The 14,805-nt window shown below is 42.6% G+C and overlaps 1 protein-coding gene across 2 annotated transcripts in view; it reads left to right on the top strand.

The window, feature by feature from the left end:
• The first annotated feature begins 911 nt into the window (after nt 1-911).
• Nucleotides 912-14,805, top strand: part of LOC140918296 (multidrug resistance-associated protein 1) — a 113,191-nt gene continuing 99,297 nt past the window's right edge. For both annotated transcript variants that reach the window (XM_073362333.1, XM_073362332.1), the window contains exon 1: nt 912-1,013. In XM_073362333.1, the coding sequence (XP_073218434.1) occupies nt 966-1,013 (48 nt within the window). In that variant the 5' untranslated portion in view covers nt 912-965. The remainder of the gene's footprint in view (nt 1,014-14,805) is intronic.

Raw genomic sequence — 14,805 nt, 5'->3', positions numbered from 1 at the left:
CGTAGAACACAGATGCATGGCCAGGTGGCTCTATGCGTTGCCCTGTGCACAGGCGCTGCCCCCACAGCTCCCATTGGCCACGGTTCCTGGAGCTGTGGGGGGTGGTGCCTGCAGCCGGGGCAGCGCGCTGAGTCGCCTGGCCATGCCTCGGAGCCGGAGGGGGGGACTTGCTTCCTGGAGCTGCTTGTGGTAAGCGCCACCCAGAGCCTGCACCCCTGAGCCTGCCCCGCACCCCATCCCCTGCTACAGCCCTGATCCCAGACCAGAGCCCCCTCTTGTACCCCAAGCCCCTCAGCCCCACCCCAGAGCTCAACCCCCAGCCAGAGCCTCCTCCCCCCTGTGCCCCAACAGCCTGCCCCATCCCTAATCCTGCCCCCCTCCCCGCCCTCTAAACCCATTGGTTACCGCCTGGAGCACTCTCTTGCACCCCAAACCTCTCATCCCTAGCCCCACCCCAGAGCATGCACGCAACCCAGAGCCCCCTCCCACACACCCACCCCGATTTTGTGAGTACTCACGGCCCCTCATACAACTTCCATACCCCGCTGTGGCCCTCAGGCCAAAACGTTTGCCCCCACCCCGCACTAGGAGCTGTGGCCCATGGGGGGGGGTAGTAATGACGTGACGCCCCCTAATGCCTATCGAGTCAAGGCTGCGTGGATCACTGCACTGCCCGGAGGCATTAAATCGCTTGACGCTGTAGCTGGGCGGCGCCTAGGCAGGGCCGGCCCGCGAGAAACCGCGCCCTGTGGAACGCGTGCGCACTGCACCCCCCGGGCATGGACAGCGGGCTCCCGCAGACAGCCCCAGCATCCCCGTGACCGAGGAGCCAATCAGGGAGCCCGGCAGCGGCTCGCCCGGCCGCCTTTCCCCACTTCCCTGCAGGCGCCGCCGCCGGCTGGGGAGGGAGGGAGGGAGGGAGAGCGAGCGTGGAGTGCGGGCAGCCCTAGCCATCGCCGCGCTCCATGGCGATCCAGGGCTTGTGCAGCGCGGGCGGCTCGGAGCCCTTCTGGGTAAGAGCGGCGCGGGGTTTGCGGCTGCGTTTCCCCTGCCGCCGCGTGCTCCGCGGCTCCCGCACGCCGCCTGGCTGGGGTCCCCACGGGGAAGCCGGGCTAGGGTGTTCCTGGAAGGGATACAGCCTTTCCCCGGGTCAGGCCCTGTCTGGGAGGGTGCAGCCCCCTCTTCCCTTCCAGGAAGGGGGTGCCGGGAGCGGGGTTGCAGGGCCCCAGAGGGAACAGGTGTAGGGCCCTTGGTCTGAGGAAGGGGTAGAGTCTCTCCCGCCCATGCAGGGGAAGCGCCAGGGTACCAAGAGCTTGGCTGATGCCCGTTAGTTCTCTCGCCCTGTCAATCGTTATGTCAAGGGTGGTGGGGTTGATGGGCTGGGAAATGGGTTTGTGACTGATTAGTGTGGAGGCTGTGCCTTTCTCGGTGGTATAGGACTGTCTCCTAAACGTATTTACTCACTGCGAGATCTTGATAATCGCACCTAGGCTAAGCTTAGTTTCAGTTTAGGTAGCTCCGAGGTGAAAACGGGCAGCTCTGGCCCCATGAGGTGGTGGTGAGTCGTGCAATTGTATGGTACAGGCTGCTTTACAGGCAGAGCGTGAGGATGCATCACCTACATAAGGCTTATAGACTAACAAGCCCACAACTAAAGAGATTGTGAAGCCCACAGCACATGTTTATTGAGTAACAAACAGAGCTGCCTGTTCCGTGCTATGGCAGTTGTGACACCTGTTAAGAGAAAAAGTGCTTTTAATTGTTTTCTGTCTCATCAAGGTTAGATTGTGTATGTTAAGTAAATAAATTAGTATGGGTGGCTCTTTGTTGTGGTCTCTCAAAAGTTAATTAGCAAAGGTTCTTCTATCTTTATTGTTGTGGTTTTTGTGCCCCAAACTCTGATTCTCCTTCCACTTCTCTGTAAGCTACAATCTTATGTTGAACTGCACTTTGTATCTGGATATTTGAGTAGTTAGGACATGGGCTACATTCTGGTTGTCCAAATCATGTAGTGGAATGTGCTTTTCTTACACTATGGTTGGTTACATGGTTCTCTGCTTTGTATTGTTTTTTAAATATTAATATTCTGGTAGCAAGTCAGAATCGGGACTCCATTGTGCTAAACGCTGTACAAACACTTATATGTACATGGTCCCTGCTCTTAAAGCTGTTGTTAATGAATTTTTCTCTGGTTTTGCTTTCATTTGGTCTCTTTAATAAGACATGTAAGCTCACTTGCCTTGTCACCTTGAATGTAATGTAAACAAAGTAACTTTGGGTGTGAATAGAGGTTTATGGGAATGTTCCTCTTTATACCTGAGATTAAAAAAAACACTTGCTTTGTGGGTCAAGTGGAGCCCTAATCCTGAATGGGGCTTTCACTTGCTACTGCAAATATAGAATCCTAGTTTCTAGTGACACTTGAACCTGTGCTTTCTATGATTCCAACTTACGTGATATCTTGTTGACTAGATAAGTATTCAGGGTACTAGCCACAAAATAGAGTGGTGGATACATGTGGTCATTGTAATAACTGTTTCCTGCTTTGGTCAGATAAACTACAGCTTTGAATTCTCATGTTTTCAGTTACTTCAGTCATATAAATAGATATAGCTGACATGCTTTTTGTTGAAGGTTTGTAAATAGTTAAGGGTTTACTTGTGCTGGAACTTGTAATTCATTGTGCATTTACAAGTTGGGAACTTGCCTTGCTTACTGAAAAACAGTTCTTGTGCAAGCTGGAGCAGTTGTTAAACCAACTTGCTTGAAGTGAGAGAGAGTTCCTGGGAAGATACATCGTTCTGAAGTAGTAATCTGTGTTACTCATCAGACTATAATGGTAAGATTCATGATTGCTGAAAATGTTACCGGTTTGCATTAAGTGCATTGGATTGTTTGTAGATGAGTTCAGAGGACTTTCTCTGGGCTGACTTGTAGTAGCTATTGAGCGCTTGCTTTATTTCTACTTTTCCTGAAAATTTTGAGAGGTATTAAAATTTGTGACTGGGCCTTGAAAAATCCATTCTCCCGTGGCAGATAGGAGGCTTTCCCTGGCTTTTCCTTTCTGCAAAACATAAGTTTTCATTTTTAAAAAAAGGCTCCAGTTCTTATTGTTGTGAAGGTAACCTCCCAAATGTGAGCCACTTGTGTACAATGCAGTGTGTAGGTATGGGGTATATCTTGATAAATATGAAGACATACCACTTCAGTGCCTTTTCTGCAGCTTTATAGGTTTCCATTGCAGCAGAGAGGGAGCTATGAGAGGGGTTGAGTAGCAGAGACCCAACACGCATGCCCTTGTAGCAGCTAGGAGGCTACTTTTCATATTGGCCTCTGGCTGTTGCCGTGCTTTGTTATTGCTATTGCTCCGGCTATTGGGTGTCTGGTAAAATTTCCAAGTGCAATGCATGGATTTGGTCAGAAAGGGTGGGAAAGAGACTGACGGGTATAAATTGGAGAAGTGAAGTACAATATATAGAGAACATGGAAAGGAGGCGGTAGAATGGACAATGTAGGAAAATAAAGGAAGAGAGAAGTGGGAATTCAGGGAGAGAATATGGAAAGAGGAAAACAGTGAAGGAAGTGAAGGAAAAATATATTGACGATTAAAGCAAAGAGAAATATAACAAAAGGAAGATATATTAGTAAGTAGGGATGGTTGAATAGAACTGAAAAAAATTCCATTAATTTCACATATCTGCCAAATATTTAAACATATAATAAGCTGATTGGCTACTTCAAGAGAGAATTTGTAAGATAAGTAATTCAACAATACTCATGAAATTTATTTGTTTGTTCTCTAGTGGTGTTGATCTTGCTCAATAGGTATTCAGAAACTATTCAGCAAATATGTTATCTATGAGTATTGGTGACATTCAACAAATATCTTGTTTTGTTTCTCAGCTATCCAAACATTGTTGCATTAGAAAAAGTTTATTGACAATATTACAGTTAAGCATATATGTAATAAACAGCACGCAACTGTTTTAATTAAATAGCAGGAGATGTGGTATGGTGGCAAAGCAAGGGAGTAGCTTTGGCAGGGTATATATTTCCCCCCACCTATTATATTTGAGTAAATAGATGTTGGGTACATTTTTAGAGTTTGTTGCCTGATTCAGTTTGAATAGGCACGTGCATACAGTGTGTGAACTCTTTCTTTTTTCTTTTTCAGGTTTCTAACTACCTGTTGGCTTTTCTCGTAACTTAAAATATCACAAATGCGAAATGAAAAATTCAGTTATAGAGCTTATTTTCAAGATTGATATGCCTTTGTATCACTTTTTACTAATTAGTTGGGTAACGCGCAATCACTTTGAGGATTTCAGACTCCCATTGTTCTTGGGTTTGTTCCAAAGCATGAGTACAAGAACAAATTCTTTCTTCTTGAGCTAAGCTGTGATCTGGTGGCCTTAATTAAAAAGGTAAAGGTTGCGATCAAATACTTTTTAGAGTTAATTTACAGTCCTTCTAAAATTAATATGGATTGATTAATGAATAATAAATTATGAATAGTCAATTTTTTTTGTGAATAAAGGCAGATTTCTTTATTTCTTTAACTCTGCCATTGGTATGTTTATTTGGTGAGATTCTGTCCTTATTGTGAAATCCCTGACTTGAAAAATATGTGCAGTCTTTTCGGTGTTTTTCAAAAAATACAGTTGCCCGTAGGGAAAGGTTGATTCTTAGGGGCTGACCATTAGAAAGAAGCCTACTGGAATAGAATTTGTAGATCAGATAATTTTAGGAACCCACCCTCTCCCCCCCAAAAAATTTATAGGTCATATCCTTTCTGTTTGAAAGCTCTCGTAAAACCTGAGCCCTGTTTGTGCACTTGTTTGTTGTGAAACAATTTGTCGCATTTTTTCTTCAATTACTTCAGGGGGTGAAAACTGAAATCAGGTTAGGAGACCAAGTGAGTCATGCCCCTTTTACAAATACATTGCTTCACAAAGAAACAAAAGATCTGTAATATATTTTTAAATAACATCTTTGTTCCATAAAATATAAAAAAGAATGCATCCGATGAAGTGAACTGTAGCTCACGAAAGCTTATGCTCAAATAAATTTGTTAGTCTCTAAGGTGCCACAAGAACTCCTTTTCTTTTTGCGGATACAGACTAACACGGCTGCTACTCTGAAACCTATAAAAAAGTAGTAGTTTAAAATGTCCTGTCTTTCATACAAACAATTAGTAATAGCGATTCTAATTCTAAAGTATTTCAAACTGTATGCGGAAAATCATACAACTTTTCTGAAATGTAGCCACTTCTTGGGAAGAGGCTGTAAGTCACTAGTGGATGCCACAATGTACTGGAATTTTTGTCCAAGCTGATGGATGGTCTAGAAACAAGCAGATAGGTAGATCATTACCATCTTCTTTCTTCCTGAGAATTAGAAATCCGTTGCAGTCTTCCTAACGTATCTTTGCACCATCCATTTCTGTGGTGTGGCCACCTGCTTTTTGGATTCTTCTTCTATAGAAGAGCCTCCTTAAATAGAAGGACTGTGTGCCCTTAGCTTCAGTTGCCTTCAGTGGCTGCTGTGATGGGGTGTCCTCTCCACACTTGCACTGAAAGAATTAATGCAGGCCAGTGGGGCCGATTAGCCTATAAGGCGGCAAGCTTGGGGGAATTAAGATTCAGACAGAAGCCTTCATTAGCAGAAGCTCACATCTGCAGGAACAGTGTGGCCAAGAAGCTGACAACAAATGGGGCTGCTGGGACAGGCTGCAGTTGGTCTCTGGGAAGAGGGAGGAGTGTTTGGATGCTGCACAGATATGTAGCTTGCAGTTGCTCCCTGGGAGGAGGGAGTGCTGAAGCTGGCAGACCCAGAGAAGGAAGGGAGAGCCAGAAGGTTAAGAAAGGGCTCAGGGAAATGCAGAAAGGTATGGGGTGGAACAGACTTGCAGTGGTTCTCAGCCAGAGGTCTGGGGCCCCCTGGGGGGCCATGAACATGTTTCAGGGCATCCTCCAAGCGTGGCTGGAATTAGACTCGCTAGGGCCCAGGGAAGAAAGCCAAAGCCCCACTGCGTGGGACTGCAGCCCAGGGCCTCGAGGCCCAGCACCCAAGGCTGAGGCTGAAGCCTGAGCAACTTAGCTTCGCAGTGCCCCCTGTGGTGTGCTGCCCTGGGCAATTGCACTTGTTGTGGCACAGCTTTTTATAGCATGTTGGGGGCGCGGGGGAGGGGACCCTCAGAAAGAAAAATGTTGAGAACCATTGGAACCTGCAGTAGAGGGCGGGCCTGGGCTCCCCAACCAGTGACTGGGAAGTGGCAGCAGCGGGGCAGTGCACAGGAAGACTGCCTGAGCCTGTTTGGGGGAAGAGACTCTCCTCCTCCTCTTCACCCCTCCCCCCCCCCCCCCACAACTGAAGGGGAAAGCATGATAGTGACCTAGCCTGTGGGCTGCATAATGAAGAGGCCAAAGCAGCTCCTGGAGTGAGAGGGGACTGCAGACAAAAAGACAGAGGTGGAGGGATGGCTTTGACCTGGTGAGCTATTCCCCAGAATGGCCATGAGGAGGCGCCATAACATGTGATAGAGGGATATTCAGTACCCTTTGCAATAAAGCACATAGAATTCCATTTCATCTCCCTTTTGCACTTGTCTTCGGTATCTCTCCTCATTTCTACCATTGCTACCCACTGACAATAGTGTAAGACCAGGGTAGTCACTTGACCGGTATTTTCACTGCTCTGTTTTGCCGCATGGTAAAAATGTCTGGGCTCTGAATACACTAGTGCTCCCACCATTGTTGCCACCCATAAAGCTGAAATGGTGGTACAGTAGTGCAACACTGGGAAACATCCCTAAAATATTAGTGTAGAGGCTTTGTAAGTAACTGTCACAGTTATTGAGCAAACTGCACCTCTGATCTCTCTTGCTCTCATTGAATGCATCCCTCGTAGGTCTCTCTCCTTTATGGTTACATGTACGCAGCATGCAGCAGCCTGTGTCGGTGAGTCTCATAGTGTGGGTCTACAGGCTTGTGGTTCAGTACGAAAAAGAGCTGTGTAGACATTCAGATTCTGAAGCCTACGAAGGGGGACTGAGCTTCAGATCCCAAGCCTTGAACATCTACACAGCTCATGAGCCCTGCAATCCTGAATCTATAGACCCAGGCTCCAAGACTTGCTGTCAGGGTCCCTGCTTGCTGTTTAGACGTATCTTAACTGTCACCTGGCTCCAGATGAAATTAGAGTCTTCCACACTGACTGGGCCCTGGGTTGCAGTCCCATGGTACTAACTGTGATTACATCAGCAGGTCAGATTTAGGCTAACACCCAGTAGTTCTGTTCCTTCAGACAAGATCCTTGAAGCTAACAGCTTGTCCTGTTATCTTTCAAGTATATTGCTGGGGAATCCTTATCTAGATCTATTGTGTTGCTTTTCTTTTTCTTCTTCCCAGAGCCCCCTATTAAGTCGGATCAGTAGTCATACAGGAAATTCTAATAACCCACCATAGTTAGACAGTAACTTTACCTCACTGACCAAAGTCATTTAAAAATATTACATATCGATATTCATATATTAATACATAGTAATTCACAGCAACCATACTGGAAACATGCATATAACATTTTGTAAATATTCAAATACTGCCACTTTAAACTCATACTTCTAAATTCTATCATTGCTTGACTGTATACATTCACCCTGTTCTTTGTTTGAAAATTGGCTTTCTCGCATTTCTGTTGGTAAACTGGGGCCATGTCTACACTAGCACTTGTGTCGACAAAACGTTTGTCGCTCAGGGGTGTGGAAAAACACCCCCTGAGCGACACAGGTTTTGCCGGCATAAGTGCTCTTGTGCTCAGCGCAATGTCGGCGGGATAACTACTGCTGCTCGTTGAGCTGGTTTTATTATGTTGACAGGAGAGTTCTCTCCCACTGTCATAATGCTGCTACATATCAATATAGCTGTGCCACTGTAAGCTTGTAAGTTTAGACATGGCCTCCCTAAATGGTGTAACTAAAGCCCTCCCTAACCATTGCTTAACTGCAGCTTAAATAGTATTTACATAAAAACTTAACTAAGATAAAAGGATATTTCTGGCTTCTGGGAATCTGAAATCTGACTGTCCCAAGTGAAGTTTGTGGTTCAGTTGTCAGTAAATTACAAGAACTTGAGGGATGATAGTACAGAAAATACTACAGATTAATAAATTGTAACTGCATTATTTTCCGTGAAAGGCTGAAAGCCTGAATTGATTCTGTCAGGTTTTTAATCTTATCCAGGCAGCCTACATCTTCCTTGAAAATGAAATAATAGTTGCAAAGCTAAAATTAAAAATGAACATGGAAAGACAGATAATGGTGTATTGGAAAGGAAGAAAAGATAGCCAGAGTTGCAAGAGTAAAGGTGCTTATACAGGATTACTAGAGGGACTTAAAGAAATCAGTGCTAGTTGGAAGAAGAATCTAGAAATATACTTTTATATGTGCTTGTATCTCCACATTTGTAACTCTGAAAACTCCCTTGAAAATTGCTTTGAATACATTTGGATAATCATCTTAATGTTAAACAGTTTAGATAGTTTGATGTCTTTTTGTTGGTAAAAGTTATGTTCTTTCCCTCTGAAAGCCACTATTTAAGGACCATGTTAACTAACCTTAAGGAATTTTTTGTCATGTTAGTTTGTCACAACTTTAATCCTATTTAAATGTGGAAAGTAATTTCCTAGTTAATAAATACTATTTTTCTGGAGAGTAGACAATGTGTGTGTAGGACTGGATAATAAGGTTACACAACATTTTCCATTATGAAGCTGTGTGTTTGATTGCTTTGCCAAACTTCAAGTGTGTGTTGAAATTTTGCATGGCAGATGCCTCAGGCTTTTTTAATTTTGTGTAGGTCCCATCATACATTTGCTTTCAGCTTGATCTGAGCAGCCTCTAAAGGCCTTTCAGGTTAAGATGGAGCATTGTGTGCTGGGAAGCATTCTCGGTAGGGTATGCCTCAATAGTAAAGATGAGAGTAGCTGCAAACTGCTTCATTCTGTGGAAAATTAGGAGCCTGAGAAGAGTACTGTACTGTCAAGATGCTGATGCAACCTTTATTTTGGCAATGTTTGCTGCTTTAATAATAGAATTCTGATCTAAATATCTTGGAATTTCTGCACTTTTAGATAAGCAAATGTCCTCCTTAATTTGCATGTTAATAATCCTTCTGAACATTGCCAGCTGCTATTTTTCTGTACATTCAAGTAGTGTGTTAAACAGGATCAGTTTTCAGTTAATGTTCCATCTTTGAAACCTCTCCAGATCATACCTGTTCTTTATCTTCCTGTTTACTCTTTGCCATTTTCATTGTTTAACTCATCTTTGTTTAACCACTCAGCTTCTTAATTTTTACTTGTATCCAACTTAGCTTGCAGAACTCAGTGTTTCTCCCTCACTTCCCCTCAGACCAAATTCCCTTTTCATAAGGGCACTGTTTCTTCCTTACTCTCTTGCTTCAGTCAGCATTTCAAAGCTTGCAATGAATAATATAAAAAAAGGCAAGACTTTGTTTACAACAGGTAATTTTGCTTCTCATTTTATATAATTCTACACTTGAGTAAAAGGATTACAATACATTAAAAACTTAAAACATGCTTGGAGTGTGAATTTAATCAAGTTTCAGCTCTGTCATTTTTTAAGGGTCCTGTTAAACTGAAAATCCTGTTTGTGCTTTGAGATGGCTTTTATTATAGTATCATTAGTTTATGAATGCAGTTTAACTTTTACTTCATTATGCAAGCAGTAGCTCCCCTTTGCCTTTAGATGTTCAATACCAGCAGTATTATCAAAGCAGATCTAGAAGTTACTGCACACTGTGTAGCTGCTGACCTAGCTCTGTGTGTATGCTAAGTGAGAGCTCACAGTTGAGCCTGTCTCAGTACAGTTACATTTTTAAATAGCTACTATGTTTAATTGCCTCCAACGTTATTGTCTCCAGTTTTAGTTTAACAGAGTTTAATTTTTCTATACATTTTTGTTGTGATCTATCAAATAACATTTGAGTCAAATTATTTACATTTTAAATCGTCTTGCATTTGGTGTGTGTGTATTGGAAGGGAAAGGTAAAAAAATTACCTCTGGCCTTCTCATGCCTGACTGACTTTCATATTGTTTGAAAAATTAAATGGTGGATAGGGCAACTACTAACCTGAGCCTTTTCCCAATATCTCCCCTTCTGCTTTTGCCATTAACAGTACTGGAGTCTCAACCTATCCATCCTAAGAAGCAGAATCTGATAATTTGCCTGATTTCCTAGGTTGAATTTAGGGGAGGAAAAAGGAAACATTGCTTATTTTAAGTAAGGACTACTTAGGTTATTCACAGCCAAAAGTATTTAATCAAAAAAGAGACAAGACAGAAGTTTATTTCTAATTCTTCTTCACTTTGGTGGGAACTTCCTGGAAATACAATGTCTCTGAATATGGTGGGTCCTCCGCCACAGTTTGTATTCATCAGAAGCATGAAGCCTGCCAAACAATCACTGGGACCACTAAAGAAGCACTAAAGGAAGAGACAACACCATTGTGAAGAAGCTAAGTGAATTCTTTGCATCCATCTTCATGGCAGAGGATCTGAGGGAGATTCCCACACTTGAGCCGTTCTTATTAGGAGTCAAATCTGAGGAACTGTCCCAGATTGAGGTGTCAGTAGAGGAGGTTTTGGAACAAGCTGATAAATTGGACAGTAATAAGTCACCAGTATCAGACGGTATTCACCCAAGCATTCTGAAGAAAATCACATATGAAATTGCGGAACTACTAACTGGTATGTAACCTATTGCTTAAATCAACTTCTGTACCAGATGACTGGAGGATAGCTAATGGGAAACCAATTTTTAAAAAAAGACTCCAGAGGTGATTCTGGCCATTACAGGCCAGTAAACTTAACTTCAGTACCAGGCAAATTGGTTGAAACTATAGCAAAGAACAGAAAGATTAGACACCTAGATGAACACGATATGTTGGGGAAGAGTCAAAACATGGCTTTTGTGAAGGGAAATCATGCCTCACCAATCTACCAGGGGGTCAGCAAACATGTAGGCAAAGTGATCCAGTCGACATAAAATACTTGGACTTCCAGAAAGCCTTTGACAAGGCCCCATACCAAAGGCTCGTAAACAAACTAAGCAGTCCTGGGATAAAAGGGAAGGTCCTCTCATGGATCAGTAACTGGTTAAAAGACAAGAAACAAAGGATTGGAATAAATGGTCAGTTTTCAGAATGGAGAGAGGTGAATAATGGTGTCCCCCAGATATCTGTGCTGGGACCATAGTGCAATTCAACATATTCCTAAATGATCTGGAAAAAAGGGGTAAATAGTGATGTGGCAAAGTCTGCAGATCGTACAAAGTTAGTTAAGATAGTTAACTTCATAGCAGACTGTGAAGAGATACAAAGGAACTCAAAGTGTGTCACTGGGCAACAAAACGGTCAATAAAATTCCAAGTTGATAAATGGCAAGTAATTCTTATTGTAAAACATAATCTAAATTGTATATACAAAACAATGGGATCTAAATGGCTATTAGCACTCAAGAAAGGGATCTTGGAGTCATTGTGGATGGTTGACTGTATCTTTTTCAAGAATGTGTAGTAGCAGTCAAAAAAGTTAACAGTGTTAAGAACCATTAGGAAGGGGATAGATAATAAGGAAGAAAATATCATAATGCCATAAGAACGGCCATACTGGGTCAGACCAAAGGTCCATCTAGCCCAGTATCCCATCTTTTGACAGTGGCCAATGCCAAGTGCCCCAGAGGGAATGAACAGAACAGGTAATCACTGAGTGATCCATCCCCTGTTGCCCATTCCCAGCTTCTGGCAAATGGAGGTGCCAGGGATACCATCCCTGTCCATCCTGGCTAATAGCCATTGATGGACCTATCCTCCATGAACTTATCTAGACTTTTTTTTTAACCCTGTTAGTCTTGGTCTTCACAACATCCTCTGGCAAGGAGTCCCACAGGTGGACTGTGCATTGTGTGAAGAAATACTTCCTTTTGTTTGTTTTTAAACCTGCCTATTAATTTAATTTTGGTGACCTCTAGCTCTTGTGTTATGAGGAGTAAATAACACTTCCTTATTTAATTTTTCCACACCAGTTATGATTTTATAGACCTCTATTATATCCCCCCCTTCGTCATCTATTTTCCAAGCTGAAAAGTCCCAGTTTTATTAATCTCTCCATATATGGCAGCCATTCCATATGCCAACCTTTTTTCTTGCTCTTTTCTGAACCTTTTCCAATTCCAATACATCTTTTTTGAGGTGGGGCAACCACATCTGCACATAATATTCAGGATGTGGGTGTACCATGGATTTATATAGAGGGAATATGATATTTTCTGTCTTATCTATCCCTTTCTTAATGATTCCCAACATTCTGTTTACTTTTTTTGGCTGCCGCTGCACATTGAGTGGCTGTTTTCAGAGAACTATCCACAATGACTCCAAGATCTCTTTCTTGAGTGGTAACAGTCAGTTTAGACCCCATCATTTTATATGTATAGTTGGGATATGTTTTCCAATGTGCATTTCTTTGCATTTATCAACTTTGAATTTCATCTGCCATTTTGTGCCCAATCACTCAGTTTTGCCACAGTAAGTGCACATCTTAAATACTGTGTAAAGTTCTGGTTGCCCCATCTCAAACATATATTAGAACTGGAAAAGGTACAGAGAAGGACAACAAAAATAATTAAGAGTATGGAACAGCTTCCACATGAGGAGAGACTTAAAAAGGCCAGGACAGTTCAGCTTGGAAGAAAGATGACTTAAGGGAGATATGATAAAAGTCTATAAACTTGATTGGTGTGAAGAAAGTGAATAAGGAAGTTATTTACACCTCACACAACATAAGAACCAGAGTTCACCCAATGAAATTAATAGGCAGCAGGTTTAAAAAAAGCAAAAGGAAGTATTTCTTAACACAATAGTCAACCTGTGGAACTCATTGCCAAGGGATGTTGTAAAGGCCAAAAATATAACTGGGTTCAAAAAATAATTAGATATATTGTGAAGGATAGATCCATCAGTGGTTATTAGATAAGATGATCAGGCTTGTAGCCCCACACTCTGGGTGTCCCTGAGCCTCTGACTGCCAAAAGCTGGGAGTGGATAACAGGGGATGGATGACAGGGCTATCATTGTCCTGTTCTTTTCCTTCCCCCTGAAGCACCTGGCATTGGCCACTGTCAGAAAACAGGGTGCTGATCTAGATATAGCACTGGTCTGACCAAGTATGGCTACTCTTATGAGTGGGGCTCTAAGAGTGATTAGCTGAAGTTTGCAAAGCTTCATAATAACTCTGTGAGGTAGGTGGGTATTGGTCCCATTCTTCATGTAGGGACACTGGATAAGAGAGAGAGAAGAATTTTCCTGATAAATATTGTCATAAAGGACAAATAAATGTCTTCAGTTTTTGTCTTATTTCAGATTTCATGGTGGATTTAAATTGAAAATATTTGTATCGTAATTTGTAGTAGTAATTTCGTTTAATTAGTTAAGTTCAACCCTAGAGTTCCAAGATAAGTGAGCTGCTCTTGGTGCATAGCAATAACCTTCTATTACTTATAGAAATAGATAACATGTCTGCCATATCAGATAATAATGTTTGTATAAGCAGCTATTGCACAGTGAAGCGTGGGGACACATTCACAATAGTAGGCTGCCAATGTCAAACTTTCAGGCACAAAAACAGCTGTGGTTTAAAACGGCCATAGCAAATGCTGAATTTAAAATAACTAACTAAATGTCCAAAGCAAATGTGTTCACAGTACGTGAAGTACATTTGGCTTTAGTCTTCGAGATAAAATCAATGTTTGTTGTGGAATGGGGCACCCTAGTTCCGTGAGAGAACCTGATTCAATATTGGGGGCGGGGGAATGACTGCACACCCCTAGCTGTCACCTACCCACCCCTCCCTGGAATCTTTATGGGATATCATCAAAGAATTACAACCTAATTGGGAGAATTACTCAAAGGAGAGCACATCCTGAAAGAAATCTTTCCCAAACTTCCTCTTTTGGCCTTCAGACAACTCCCCAACTTCACCAAGCTCATAATCAGAAGCAAACTCTCCAGAGACCATTACACACCAATACAAAGTGGCGCCAGACACTGCTGCCATAACAGATGCAAAACCTGCAGTCCTATCTCCTGTACTATGATGATCAATACCATCCACAACACCCCTTCCAAGATCCATGGGTGCTACATATGCCTATCAAAACATGTGGTGTACCTCAGCCAGTGCATCAAATGCTCCAACAACTATGTGGGTGAAACTAGACAATCACTACGCTCTCAAATGAACTCACCCGGAAAAATGACAAAAACACGCTATTACCTGTGGGTGAATGTTTTCCACAAAACAATCACTCCATATCTTACCTCTCAGTCCTTGCTTTCAAGGGAAACCTGCACTACACCTTCAAAAGATGAGCCTGGGAGCTTAACTTCATAATTCTGCTAGATACCAACAATTCTGGGCTCACTATAGATACTGGTTTTGTGTGTCATTTCAACAATCTGTAACCCACCCAACAATCTGTAAATTCTTTGTTTTATGACTGCAGAGGTGTTAATTGCCCACTTCATTTTGAATGCATCATGTTTCAGCTCCTTATGTGTAAAAAATCTGTTCCACTTTGTGTTTAGCTGTGATACTCTGATTATCTTTCCCAGGCCTGAAGAAATCATAGAAATGTAGGACTGGAAGGGACCCTGATAGGTCATCTAGTCCAGTCCCCTGAGGCAGGATTAAGTATTGTCTAGAGTCTGTACCACCCATGACAGGTGTTAT

The sequence above is a fragment of the Lepidochelys kempii genome, chromosome 10, assembly GCF_965140265.1.
Source record: "Lepidochelys kempii isolate rLepKem1 chromosome 10, rLepKem1.hap2, whole genome shotgun sequence".
NCBI classification, from domain to species: domain Eukaryota; kingdom Metazoa; phylum Chordata; order Testudines; family Cheloniidae; genus Lepidochelys; species Lepidochelys kempii.
This window is presented reverse-complemented; position numbering and strand designations above follow the sequence as displayed.